Below are 13,502 nucleotides of genomic sequence, written 5' to 3'. Positions count from 1 at the left end.
TGCAGCATAGATGGCCCGGACCAGCTCACCCTAACTTCCCGCCAAGGGGAGGGGAGTACAAAACAGAAGGGGGGGGGGGGGGGGGGGGCTGGATGATGACTAAGGCCGCAGTGGTCTTCAACCTGCGGACCTCCAGAGGTTTCAAAACCACAACTCCCAGCATGCCTGGGAGTTGTAGTTTTGCAACATCTGGAGGTCCGCAGGTTGAAGACCACTGATGAAGGGATTGACAGGCGGTGATGATGGGGGGGGGGGGGGGGGGGGGGTCAGGGTGGATGATGATGGGGGTATGGATGATTACATGGGGGGGGGGGGGGGAATGACGTATTTCCCACCCTAGGCTTTATAGTCGAGTCAAGTTGTTGCCGTTATGCGAATACGTAGTTTGTGACAAATTTTAACTGTGCAATAATTTAATGTTGTTTGCTCGTAAGCGAGCCAAATACAGGCACTAATATACAACTGACATCATAAACCCTGCAAATGATACATTCACCCAATGTGAATTAAAACATTAACATATATGCCAAATATTGAGCAGTTTACAGCAAGCACTTATTTCATGTAAGGGAGGAATTTATTTTTCTTTTTAAAATGTTGTCTACAAGTATGTGTATACTAATGGCTCTGCTTGCTAAAATTGTCCATGGAGAATTGACGGATGTTTGCATACGATTAGCATGATTTGGCTGTAAAGCATATTCTTGTAATGTATATTAGACCATTCCTGGTGAGGCTAAGTGCACACAGTTTCTTCATACATTTCCAGCATATGCTATTGTATAGCTTTACTGTGCAGTATATGCTTTTATATTAAAAAAAATGGCGCCCAAACAATCACCTTGACAGAGGCCAAAGGCCAAGTTACATGTGTCAGGAAGGAGATTTATAGTGCATATGGCAAATGTGTTCACTGTGAACATAGCCTCACCAGTAATATTTTCACCACTGACTATAGATGTCTAGAAAAGCAGGATTATAACCGTTCAGATGTTTTAATATGGCCATGCCTCCTATTTACCACCTTTTTTCTATAAAGTTGACAATCCAAAAATGTTTATACTTTTTTTTTTTTTATTTATTTATTTTTTTAAGGAAAAGACTTTAGCAGAACTGCAAAACAACATGGTGTTGGTGAAGATGGATTTGAGGAAGAAGGCAGTTTGCATTGCCGAGCAGTACAAAACTGTGCAAAGACTACAAGGAACCCCCTCTGGTCTAAAACGTGTGTGCAACAACGAGAATATACAGCCTCCACAATATTCAGAAAAGAGACCTTTTCTCCGCAACCTCTTGTCCAGGACTCCTGGACAAAAAGCACTAATGGAGAACACCCCTTATAGTCGGGTGCTGCGAGCTCGCCGATCCCCTGTACTAAAAAGTGTTGCATTTGGTACCAAATATTGAGTTTTGTTTGCTGCTAATGGACTCTTACAGAGCATTTTATTGCTGCTAGTAGGTGGCAGGAACTGTGTATTACATTCATATATCAATAGGCTATATACTCTATAGTAAAGGGACTGGTATATGTGTGTGTTAGACTTACAGTAATTGTTTGTGTATGACTGCTTGCAGTACCATTATATATTTCAGACAATGTATTTGCTGCCCCTGTTTTTACAAATGGCAAGTTCATGCAGAGCATGTGTTGGGTTTTACCAGGCTTTTATTTTTATTACGATTTTTGAAGCGGTTCACAAGTGCAATATCCATCATGTAGTGTTTGAGCTGTTGCAAATAAATCACTTGTACAGTTGAGAATCTTCCATTTCTTCCTAGGACTTATTTGCGATTGCCTAGCTCTGTGGCTTTAAGCCATATGTGACTGACACATCCTTAAGTCTTGCTCATCAGGGCCATGTGGCCTCATGATATTAGGGTGCCAACACCATCCCATTATAGAAGCTGCTCTGTAGGTTTTGTCCTGAAGACACTTTGGGGGGAATCTACTAAAACTGTCTAATCTTTACACTGCAAACTTAGACTGGCTTCAAATGTGACTGATTTATCTTGGTGGCTATGACTGCTGGATAAACATGGAGCATCTGTCTTGTACTGTTAAAGGACAAGTCTCACAGTAAAAAAAATTGTTCAGCTGTGCAGAAGGTAAAGTTATATAGGTTTGTAATTCACTTCCATTACCAATGCAGAAGTGCAGAAGGTAAAGTTATACAGGTTTGTAAATCACTTCCATTACCAATGCTGCTTAGAAACAAGCTTTTTCTGCATTCTTCTGTCTGACAGGAAATTCAGCTGTTCCAGGTTTTCATGACTTGCGACCCCCTATTCAGGCTATCAGCAGCATCCCGGGGCCGTGACGTGACAATTACCCAGAAAACCCCTGTGCTTCAGAGAGCTCCCTGTGCTCGGCCTGAGCCCCTCCCATCTGATGAATATTCACACTATCCTCCCTCTGTTCTGCAGTGATTGACTGAGCAGCACTGCCTATATGCCGGGTGATTCAGATCATAGCAGCCCCAGCAAACAGGCTGATTCTGTTCTGATTCTGCGAGAGTAGAGCTGTCACACTGAGAATGGAGGGGAGGGAGAGTAGAGCTGTCACACTGAGAATGGAGGGGAGGGAGAGTAGAGCTGTCACACTGAGCACTGGGGAGAGAGGAGTGCAGGGCAGAGAAGGGGGGAGGTGATTGTGCCACTATAAAGCTGTTTCACTGAGAGGAGGAGGGGGAGGGAGTGATTTTACAGTGTAAAACTGCAGCTTCAACTCCAGGGTCCCTCTCTGAGCACTGAGATTAGTTTGTTTCCTCGTGGCCACCCTGCTGTATAGGGCTATGATTGGAGCTCAGTGTTATGTGGGAGTGAGCTAGCAGAGCTGTGGGAGTGACTAACATAAGTTAGGGGTGGTAACAAGCTCTCTGCTCAGGCAGCTGAGAGCAGGAAATGTGAGCAGTGCATGCAGGGAAATGTAGTCTTTGAGATGACAGGCATAGCCACCGTAAAGGAAAAAAGTATCTCAGCTCACCGTCATGTCCAAGGTACATGGAGACGTAGCACAATACACCTGAACCAGCGGGAGCTTCGGATAGATCTGAGGCAAAGTCCTCAGGTGAGGCAATCTGGGAGGAAGAAAAGAAGTTCCGGCTCCCAAGGCTGGGTAAAATTCCAAGTTTATTTCTTCATATAAAAATCCAGTGCATGAGAAAATATAAAAGCATAGAAAAAGTGACACAACACAAAACGCACTGAGGCGTTTCGACTTAACGCGAAGTCTTAATCATGGCAACTACAGTAACCAGCATAACTTCCTTTTAGATCGTCATATCCCATGTTTACTAGCAGAGGGGGGGGGGGGGGTTGGGAGTTGTACCGCCCATGGGCGTAGACTCAAAGGTGCTGTCTAATTTAGTCAAAGAATATACTTAATGAGACAGTATATATCAAAAGGTATATATAATTATTTATTAAATATAAGACAAATCATGTCTATAGTTCAATCCAGACGGGAAGCGTGAATCCATGCATAGACTCAAAAAACGCCTCCCGTCTGAACAGAGCCTTACACCAGTCTCCCCCTCTACGGGGAGGGCGTACTCTCTCCAGTCCTGTAACCTCTATCCTGGGAACGATGCAATCCTGCTTTTCTACTATGTGTCTTGATATGCCCGACAGATCTGTTTGTAAATTGGCCAGTTGAGGGTAAGTGTAAATGTTCCTGGATCCTGACTGAGTTTTCTGCTAGTACATCCAATATACTGTAGCATACAGTCTAGGCATGTGATGCTATATACAACGTGATGTGTATGGCAATTGATGTCAGTTTTAATATTATAACTGATGTTAGTAGCACATGATTTGAACGTGTTAGAATTCGTCATAAACTTGCAATTGCTACATCTATTTCTTCCACACTGATAATTCCCTTTGGTGGAAAGCCAGGGGTCACCCTGTGTTTTATAGGTTGGGATTTCACTAGGTGACAATTGAGTATATAGAGATCTTGCCTTTCGTGGGATTATTCTTACATTGTTCGCCTGTAAAATTTGTGTCCATAGTAAAGTCATGATGCAATACTCCTAAGTGTTTATGAATAATGTTTCTAATGTCTGCAAACTGATTAGAAAATGCAGTAGTAAAAGTTAGTGTTCCCCATATTATGTATATTTTTAGATTTGTCCTTTTAGTTAGTTCCTCGGCAGTTTAGAGTTTACAATACCCTCTGCTCTCGCTATAGTATGTGTGTCATACCCTCTCTCTCGTAGGCGTTTCTTAATATCCTTACAAGTATCAAAATATACGAGTCTTGGGTAGAGGCACGTCTAGCCCTGACAAATTCACCTATAGGGAGGTTTTGAATAATATGATGAGGATGACAGCTTGTGAAATGTAAAAGACTATTACCCGAACATGGCTTACGGAAAAGTTTGGTGTTCAATTTTTCTGCATGTAACCTATAAGTGTGATGCCCAAAAAATCGATGCTCACAGGATTCATGTTAGTTGTAAATTTTAAAGAAAAATCATTAGTAAATATGAGAGTAAAAATTATCCAGGTTTTCCAAGGATGGGTCAGAGTTTCTTCAAAGGAATTTTATTTGCCAAAGAAACAACGCGTTTCAGAGCTTTGGAGCTCCTTCGTCAGGTAAACATGGCAGTATGACAGAACTGAGTGCAGGAGTGCTCTTTATGTTCAAAATTGGCGACAAAGTGTAGTTAGCCCCGCCCCCTAGGCGTGGCCACCAGCTCCAGGCCAATGATACACAAGAGTTTAACATTGTCTCACTTAATAACATTGGATAAAAACACATAAAAACGTCATAACATCAATATGGTTGAAGACATGAATAGACTTAGTATACCTTGTTATCGGTTTTGAGACACGGTAATGGCTCATATAAGCCGCTGAACACGGAGTGTCTAGTGTGCATGTGTCCGGTAGTAAAATGCGGACACAGAGCGCACGCGTCCACTGGTCTGGTGCGGGTGTAGTGAAGGATCATGACGTGTGTCGGCGCACGCGTACTACGTGCTGGGGCCGCATTGACTAGATCTTGGATTAGGCGGCACCTGTGCACGCGTGCGCAGTGAAAAGAGGAGGGGTCGGGCTATTAGACACATACGGCGCGTGCGTACTTGTCAATGGCCAAAATGGTCTTAAATACGAAGTCTATTCATGTGTTCAACCATATTGATGTTATGACGTTTTTATGTGTTTTTATCCAATGTTATTAAGTGAGACAATGTTAAACTCTTGTGTCTATCATTGGCCTGGAGCTGGTGGCCATGCCCAGGGGGCGGGGCTAACTGCACTTTGGCGCCAATTTTGAACATAAAGAGCACTCCTGCACTCAGTTCTGTCATACTGCCATGTTTACCTGACGAAGGAGCTCCAAAGCTCTGAAACGCGTTGTTTGGCAAATAAAATTCCTTTGAAGAAACTCTGACCCATCCTTGGTGGATTGCGCCGAAAACCTGGAAAATTTTTACACTCATATTTACCACTGTACCTACCGGCCAGGAGCACTCCTAGATCCGGGACCAGGAGGCTGCACCACCTGCATGATCACCCAAGCGCATTTGTAGTTGTGTCTTTATACACAACTAAGCAAGGTGAGTGGTTCACTAACACCCACTGCACACCACTTGCTTGATATCAAACGATACTTGTCCCATGAGGAGCTCTGCCATTTTTTCCTCTCCAGACTTACGCCAAAGAAAAATCATTATTAAGAAACTGAAAATTGTTGCATTTGAATAGAAGTGCCTCGCCAGACTAGGAGGAGGTCGTCTATATAACGCCCTATGAGATGGTAAAAAGGGCTGGCGAAAACAAGACTACCTCCTCCCAGTATGCCATGAAAAGATTGGCCAATGTAGGAGAAAATTTGGAGCCCATCGGGCAACCGGTGATCTGCAAATAATAAACATTGTTAAAACAAAAGAAATTATGTTGTAATAGAAAAAGCATGACCTGTAAAATATTCTCCTGTAAATCATAACTGTAATTACTATATTATCTAAGATGGTGAGATACGGCTATCACGGCTAGAGATGAGCGAACTTACAGTAAATTCGATTTGTCACGAATTTCTCGGCTCGGCAGTTGCTGACTTTTCCTGCATAAAGGAGTTCAGCTTTCAGGTGCTCCCATGGGCTGGAAAAGGTGGATACAGTCCTAGGAGACTTTCCTAGGACTGTATCCACCTTTTCCAGCCCACCGGAAAGCTGAACTAATTTATGCAGGAAAAGTCAGCAATCGCCGAGCCGAGAAGTTCGTGACGAATCAAATTTACTGTAAGTTCGCTCATCTCTAATCACATGCCTAGACTGTATGCTACAGTATATTGGATGTACTAGCAGAAAACTCAGGATCCAGGAACATTTACACTTACCCTCAACTGGCCAATTTTCAAACAGATCTATGTCGGGCATATCAAGACACATAGTAGAAAAGCAGGATTGCATCGTTCCCAGGATAGAGGTTACAGGACTGGAAAGAGTACGCCCTCCCCATAGAGGGTGAGACTGGTGTAAGGCTCTGTCCAGACGGGAGGCGTTTTGGATTCTATGCATGGATTCACGCTTCCCGTCTGGATTGAACTATAGACATGATTTGTCGTATATTTAATAATGATTATATATACCTTTTGATAGACACAGCATATACTTAATGAGACAGTATATAAGTTAGACAGCACCTGTCAGTCTACGCCCATGGGCGGTACAACCCCCCCCCCCCCCCCCCCCCCCGCTAGTAACTTCCTTTTATATAGTCATATCCCATGGTTATGCTGGTTACTGTAGTTGCCATGATTAAGACTTGGCGTTAAGTTGAAACGCGTCAGTGTGTTTTGTGTTGTCACCTTTTTCTATGCTTTTATATTTTCTCATGCACTGGATTTTTATGAAGAAATAAACTTGGAATTTTACCCAGCCTTGGGAGCTGGAACTTCCTTTCTTCCTCCCTGATAGCCACCATAACCAGGAAGTAACTGGAATTTATGAGCTGAATAGCAGGTAAATGGGGGCCAAAAAAAAAAATCACAAACATGTCAGAGAGGTGGTAGGTGGATATACTGTGGAATGGCTGTATTATTTTTTTTTTCTTTGTTGCATGAGATATCATCTTTAAGTTTACACCAACTGTAAATGGTAACTGCAGGCAAAGAATGTTCTGATGTGGACATAGCATGTTTGGGCACACACCTTCACTGAAGCCATGCTCTTTCTTAATAGGCCATGGCCCCTTTTCAGGTAAGGGGTATTTTCTTGTACTTTTTGTGCACGCAGCATTCTAAATGGCCTAGATTTACTAAAACTGTCTGTTTCACAGTTCAGGCTTGGACTGACAGTCTTAAAATGTGCCATATTTATCGTACTTCAGACTGAATGAGAATTCTGGCATATCTGCAGACTCATGTTTTTAGACCAACTAGAAGTTGGCTTTAATTGCATCAGACTTTGCACTAGATTTTAGTGCATTTTTGGAACCTCTAGGCCATGGCCCCTTTTAAAACTCAACCTTGGTGCATTTGTAATATTAAATCTTCTAACTGCTGTGCAAGTCTCTATAACAAGTGAGCGAGGTCCAGCACAAAAGATTTACAGCGAAAAACGTATTTATAATTTAAAATCTAAGTACAGGTATGAGTCTGACACTGTTCGCTATGAAGCATTAGATAGCTAATATTCTGGTGCATCAAGCATAGCAATTGTAAGCCACTATCTCTTGGAATTTTACTACAGTCACTGTTGCAGCAATTCGGTAAGAGAATCCCAGCTCGAATAAGCTTTTGCTTTCATTTATGTATGTATTATAGCAATACAAATGCAGCATGTGTTGTGGCTAAACAGCCTTTCTCAACTGCATGCGCAAAAGTTGCAAACAGATGCATTATAAAGACGTAAAAATTACATCATTTACATGTCATTAGTAACCCAGCAACCACCCAATATCAACGCATAGCATAAACAAACCACACGTGGTACATTCTTGAATGAGAAGCGTAGATACGTGTTTCGTTTCAAGTCTCTGAAAGAAAGGAAAACCACAGAATGGGTATGGAAACCAGTAAGTGAAATAACATACAGCTTCAACAACTGCGCTATCTCAGTCCAGATTCATTACTCTGTTCAAAGGTACTCAACTTATGGGTCCAATATGTGCATTTTTTTTTCTTTAATAATGTCCACATTGCATCTAGGTGGGATTACTTCATCAATAACCTGGAATTTAAGTTGTGCTATTTTGTGTCCTTTTTCCTATAAAAAAAAAAAATAGGGTATTGGAAACAATAGGGGAGATTTATCTGATTTTGTTTCTTTTTTTTTTTTTTGAAGAAACTGGTCAACTTTTTCCTCTGCACAGGTTTTGATGAATCTTCCCCAGTAGGTTTTCGCAAAATATATACTCTAGCGATTTGATGCGGTCTCCCCAACGTATAGGAGATTGCAAGGGCATTTTATCAGATGCACAACATTCTTTCATTGTCATGGGGAAAACATTCCCAATCAAAGGGTTTTTCAAGTGTGGATGTACTTCTTATCTTATCCCTTTCTATAATACATAGGGCAGAACTCTAGACGTGACAAAATTCCACTTTTTTTTGTGCCTAAAAAGGTTTAAATTTCCTGCTGGGTCCCACGTCGGCGTGTATTTAAGGAGTACTTCGGCGCTAAGACATCTTATCCCCTCTCCAAAGGATCGCCAGTAATCAGACCCGGAGCATCCTTTGGATAGGGGATAAGATGTCTTAACACCGGACTACCACTTTAAATCTCTCCTTTTGTTCAGGGCTATTAGCTAGAATGCGATCAGGATACACCCTTCTGATAGAATTTTAGCCAATAGCCCTGAACAAAGGAGAGATTTACAAGAACAAGAGAAAAAAATGAAAAATGTATCCCCTTCGGTAGTACCTATCACCTCGTGAGTCATAAAATTGATGGCATAATATTGAGCAATTAGTCTATTTTGGGGAAAATCATATCCAGAAAAGTCAGTTTACAAACACACCCCTGGTCTGCAGTAAACAATCTCCGAACTTGAAGGATAGGCTAATACATGCCGATGTGGGATCCAGCTGGAAACTTAAACCTTTTTATGCACGAAAAAGTGTGGGACTTTCTGCTGTCTAAGTTGTGCCCAATGTAGTAATAGGGAGGAAGTGAATGACCTGTGGACAGCGTGGACCAAAGTAACAAAGGCTACCATCAGTAACGCTGCCGCCAGGGACTCAAATCATGCAGTGCCAGATGTGTCCATGCCTGTAGGAAGAATGTCATATGAAATCAAAGTAGAATTTTTTGGTTAAAACTCAACTTGTCGTGTTTGGAGGAGAAAGAATGCTGTTACATCCAAAAATACCATACCTACTGTGAAGCATGGGGATGAAAACATCATGCTTTGGGGATGTTTTTCTGGCTAAGGGACCAGGACGACTGATCCGTGTAAAGGAAACCATGAATGGGGCCATGTATTGTGAGATTTTTAGTGAAAACCTCCTTCCATCAGCAAGGGCATTGAAGATGAAACATGGCTGGGTCTTTCAGCATGACATTAATCCCAAACACACCGCCCGGGCAATGAAGGCTCTGCTTCGTAAGAAGCATTTCAAGGTCCTGGAGTGGCCTACCCAGTCTCCAGATCTCAACCCCATAGAAAACCATTGGAGGGAGTTGAAAGTCTGTGTTGCCCAGCGACAGCCCCAAAACATCACTGCTCTAGAGGAGATATGCATGGAGGAATGGGCCAAAATACCAGCAACAGTGTGTGGAAACCTTGTGAAGACATACAGAAAACTTATTTTCCACCATAATTTGCAAATTATTATTAAATCAGACAATGTGATTTGATGGATTTTTTTTTTCTCATTGTCTCTCGTAGTTGAGGTGTACCTATGATGAAAATTACAGGCCTCTCTCATCTTTTTAAGTGGGAGAACTTGAACAACTGGTGGCTGACTAAATACTTTTTTGCCCCACTGTATTATAAAAGTGGATAAGATAGTACATGCACACACGGGGAAAACATTCCCCATCAAGGGATTTTTCACATGTCAATCAAATGCCACCCCCCCCCCTCCCCCCGATCTCTCCTGCAGCACCCCGTCATCTGGTGCTAGGAGCTCCGTGCCTGATGACTGGCGATGCAGGGGCTGGAGGATTGTGACGTCACTGCCCCGCCACATCCCTCCCATAGACTTGCATTAAGGGGGTAGCGTGTGATGTCACGAGTAGGGCGGGGCCGTGACGTCAGGATCCTCTGGCCCCTGCATCGCCAGTCATGGGGCAAAGAGCGAAGCTCATTCCATGCACCAGATGACAGGGGGTGCTACAGGAGAGATTGTGAGGGTTCCCAGTGGCGGGACCCCTGCGATCAGACATCTTATCACCTATCCTTTGGATAGGGCAGGCATAAGCAACCTTTGGCACTGCAGATGTTTTGGACGGCATCTCCCATGATGCTCTTACAGCCAAAAGAATGCCAAAGCATCATGAGAGATGTAGTCAAAAACATCTGCAGTGGTGAAGGTTGCCTATGCCTGGGATAGGGGATAAGTTGTTTAGGGGCGGAGTACCCCTTTAAATTTTTAAGGGTATTGGAAACAACATAGCACAGCTTAAATCCCAGGTTATTGATGAAGTACTCCCACTCAGTGGCAACATAAAAAAAAAACATTGGATCCAAAAGTTGAGTACTTGTAGGGATGAATTGGGACTATGAGTTAGCGCAGTTGTTGTAATTTTAAGTCTATATAATGCGTCTGTTTACAGCTTTTCAGCATGCAGTTGAGAGACTGTTTGGCTCCAATGTGTGCTGTGGTTTATATTGCTGTAATATATCCATACATAACAACAAAAGTTTATTTAAGCTACGGGAGTGCTGGGATTTTCTTACCGATTTTACCAAATTGTTACCTCTAGTCTCGTGCACTGACTTCTCTACAGTGCTGGCCATACAACTATTAGGCTGTTGCAGCAATGTCCTGCTTTGGCTAGTGATTGGCTGAACTGCAGTATAGCACACTGGGTCCTGAAATGACTCCGAGCATCAGTTTGTCTCAGGAACATGATCACAGCCAGGAAATTCTAAAAGCAAGACTGATGCCCCCGAAATGAAAAAAAAAAGTAACTATTTCTTTCTGCATAATGATCCAAAGTGGAGTTTTTTCCAGTCCATATGAACAATCAGTATCTCCTCTCCATATATCATTAGATGGCCTCAAGTGATTTAAAATGTAACCCTTGGGGGGTTTCCATAGTTGTACTAGGCCTGCAGTAGCCAGTGTGCAAATTTACATGCATTTAAAGAGAACCTGTCATTAGATTTTATCCTATATAAAAGTTTATATAGGGTAAAATCCACTTGCTTACCATGTCCCCTGGTCTTCAGGGCCAGCAAGTATAGTGAAGAATGAGTTTTCCCACACCATATAATAATCAGGTCAGTAGCCCCTGGGCCACTGCCTTCCTTATGTACTCACAGTGCTCAGGGCTATAGTAACACCTAAATAAGTGTGATTGACAGCCAGACACCTCCAACGTCACGGTTCTGCTCTGAAAGCTCACGCAGGTCCAGAAGCAGCAGTATCCGTGTGAATGAAAAGGCTTCTGGGCCTGTGAGATGTCAGAGGTGCTGTGAATCCAGCCAAGATCACAGCGACCTAGGGACTACTCAGACCTGATAAACCCTGCACAAGACAACTCATTGGGAGACATTTATTTATAAAGGCTTATATATGGGTTTTTCTGTGTAAATTTGTTGCAGTTATGCAGCTTTAAATTTCACTCACTCCAAGACTTTTGCAGTTCCAGCTGAAGTACACGGCTTTGCTTTTTCACTTTTCAGTGTTAGATTTATGAACTGCCCTAAATTACACCACATACACCAGCCCATACCTGGCTTACAAAACTGGCTGTAGACAGCATTTAAAAATAAAAGTTGCCTGGGAGAAAAGTCACAGAGAATGAATCATACAAAGTGGTGTTCTAAAGTGAAAAAACTAAACAAAAACTAGCACCATATTTATAACGTGCCCTGCACCATATCATAAATTTAGTGCATGTACCCTCCAACTACACCATCAAAACCTACATCAAAATGTCCATTTATCTTCACTCTCTCGCCAGGAGTGAAGACAATGGGACATGGTTAGCAAGCTGAGTGTTCCCTATATAACCTGCTGCCAATGATAGGCTCTCCATTAAAACCTGTTCAGAGTAAGAGTGCTGCAGTTCCCCATAGCAACCAGAATGCTTCTTTAATTTTTTTAAAGGCTGTTTTGCTATTGCAAAGGCCCGCTTCATTTCCAACATGATAGAGAATTAAACTTTGAAATGCATCTACATCAATTGTGGCCATAAGATAGGAATCACCCAGAGTCATGTCTTTTAAGAAGGCTTGTAGTCTCCCCTATGCATGAGGGAAGTGAAACTACAAAGGGTCTATGTGTCTGGTCCACGTGTATTCCTGTGGTCTGTAATAAGGTTACCCCCAAAACACTGGGCCTACATTTGAGGGGTATAATTGCCTTATATATGGATCTTAGGAAGTCCTGTATTCCCTAGTCTTAGGAATACAGGATATAAGAATTCAAACTCATTTTCTGGACCATGCTGTATCAAGGCTGGGTTCACACCCCCTCTGAAAACTGGACCACAGGTCAGTATTCCAACATGATAATGACCTGAGCACACCTCCAAGACGACCATGTTTTTATAAAGATGCTGAGGGTAAAGGTGATAGACTGGCCAAGCATGTCTCCCAAACCCTATTGAGCATCTGTGGGGCATCCTCAAACAGAAGGTGAGAGCGCAAGGTCTCTACACATCATCCAGCTCTGTGATGTCATCATAGAGGAGCAGAAGACTCCAGTTGCAACCTGTGAAACTCTGGTGAACTCCTTGTCCAAGAGGCTAAAAGGGGTACTCTGCCCTTAGACATCTTATCCCCTGCCTACAGAATAGGAGATAAGAGGTCTGATTGCGGGGATCCTGCCGCTGGGGTAGGGCTGGGCGGTATGACCAAAAATGCTTATCACGGTATTTTTTGTTACTTATGGCGGTTCCCCAGTATATGACTGTATTTCTAACCCCCCCCCCCCCAAATCATGTGACCCGCGGGCGCTGTCCTGCTTCTTATTATCTTAATAAGCTCAGCGCTGCACTCTCCCCATCGGGGAACTAATCACATGTCACCCGAAAGCGCTGCCCTCCTGTTTGTTGCGGGCCGCCGGCGCTGACACACTATACTGTACGCTGTATCCCTATGCCCGGGCTGCAAAAGATAAACAAAAACTTAAACACCTCCTGTTGGTCTGGTACCGGCCTCACCTGTTTCCTGTGGACTGGAATGTCGGACAGCCGTCACTGGCCGCAGCGATGAGCAGGCTTCTTACATGACAGTGCGCTCAACCTATCACCGGCCAAGGCAGAACATCGCTGCGGCCGGTGATAGGCTGACGGCTCTCCAACGGGGAAGGTGAGAAAGTTTATTTTGGTCATCTTTTGCAGCCTGGGCATAGGGATACAGTACAGCATACA

General features: G+C 43.1%; 1 protein-coding gene across 6 annotated transcripts in view; it reads left to right on the top strand.

Annotated features, from left to right (window-relative positions):
• Positions 1-1,751, top strand: part of KIF20A (kinesin family member 20A) — a 50,498-nt gene extending 48,747 nt beyond the window's left edge. For all 6 annotated transcript variants that reach the window (XM_056574679.1, XM_056574680.1, XM_056574678.1 and 3 more), the window contains one exon: positions 1,096-1,751. In XM_056574679.1, coding sequence (XP_056430654.1) covers positions 1,096-1,407 — 312 coding nt within the window. In that variant the 3' untranslated portion in view covers positions 1,408-1,751. The remainder of the gene's footprint in view (positions 1-1,095) is intronic.
• Positions 1,752-13,502: the final 11,751 nt, after the last annotated feature.

Source organism: Hyla sarda, chromosome 4 (assembly GCF_029499605.1).
Source record: "Hyla sarda isolate aHylSar1 chromosome 4, aHylSar1.hap1, whole genome shotgun sequence".
Classification (NCBI taxonomy): domain Eukaryota; kingdom Metazoa; phylum Chordata; class Amphibia; order Anura; family Hylidae; genus Hyla; species Hyla sarda.
Note: the sequence above shows the minus strand (reverse complement) of the source record. Positions and strands in the feature narration are given on the sequence as shown.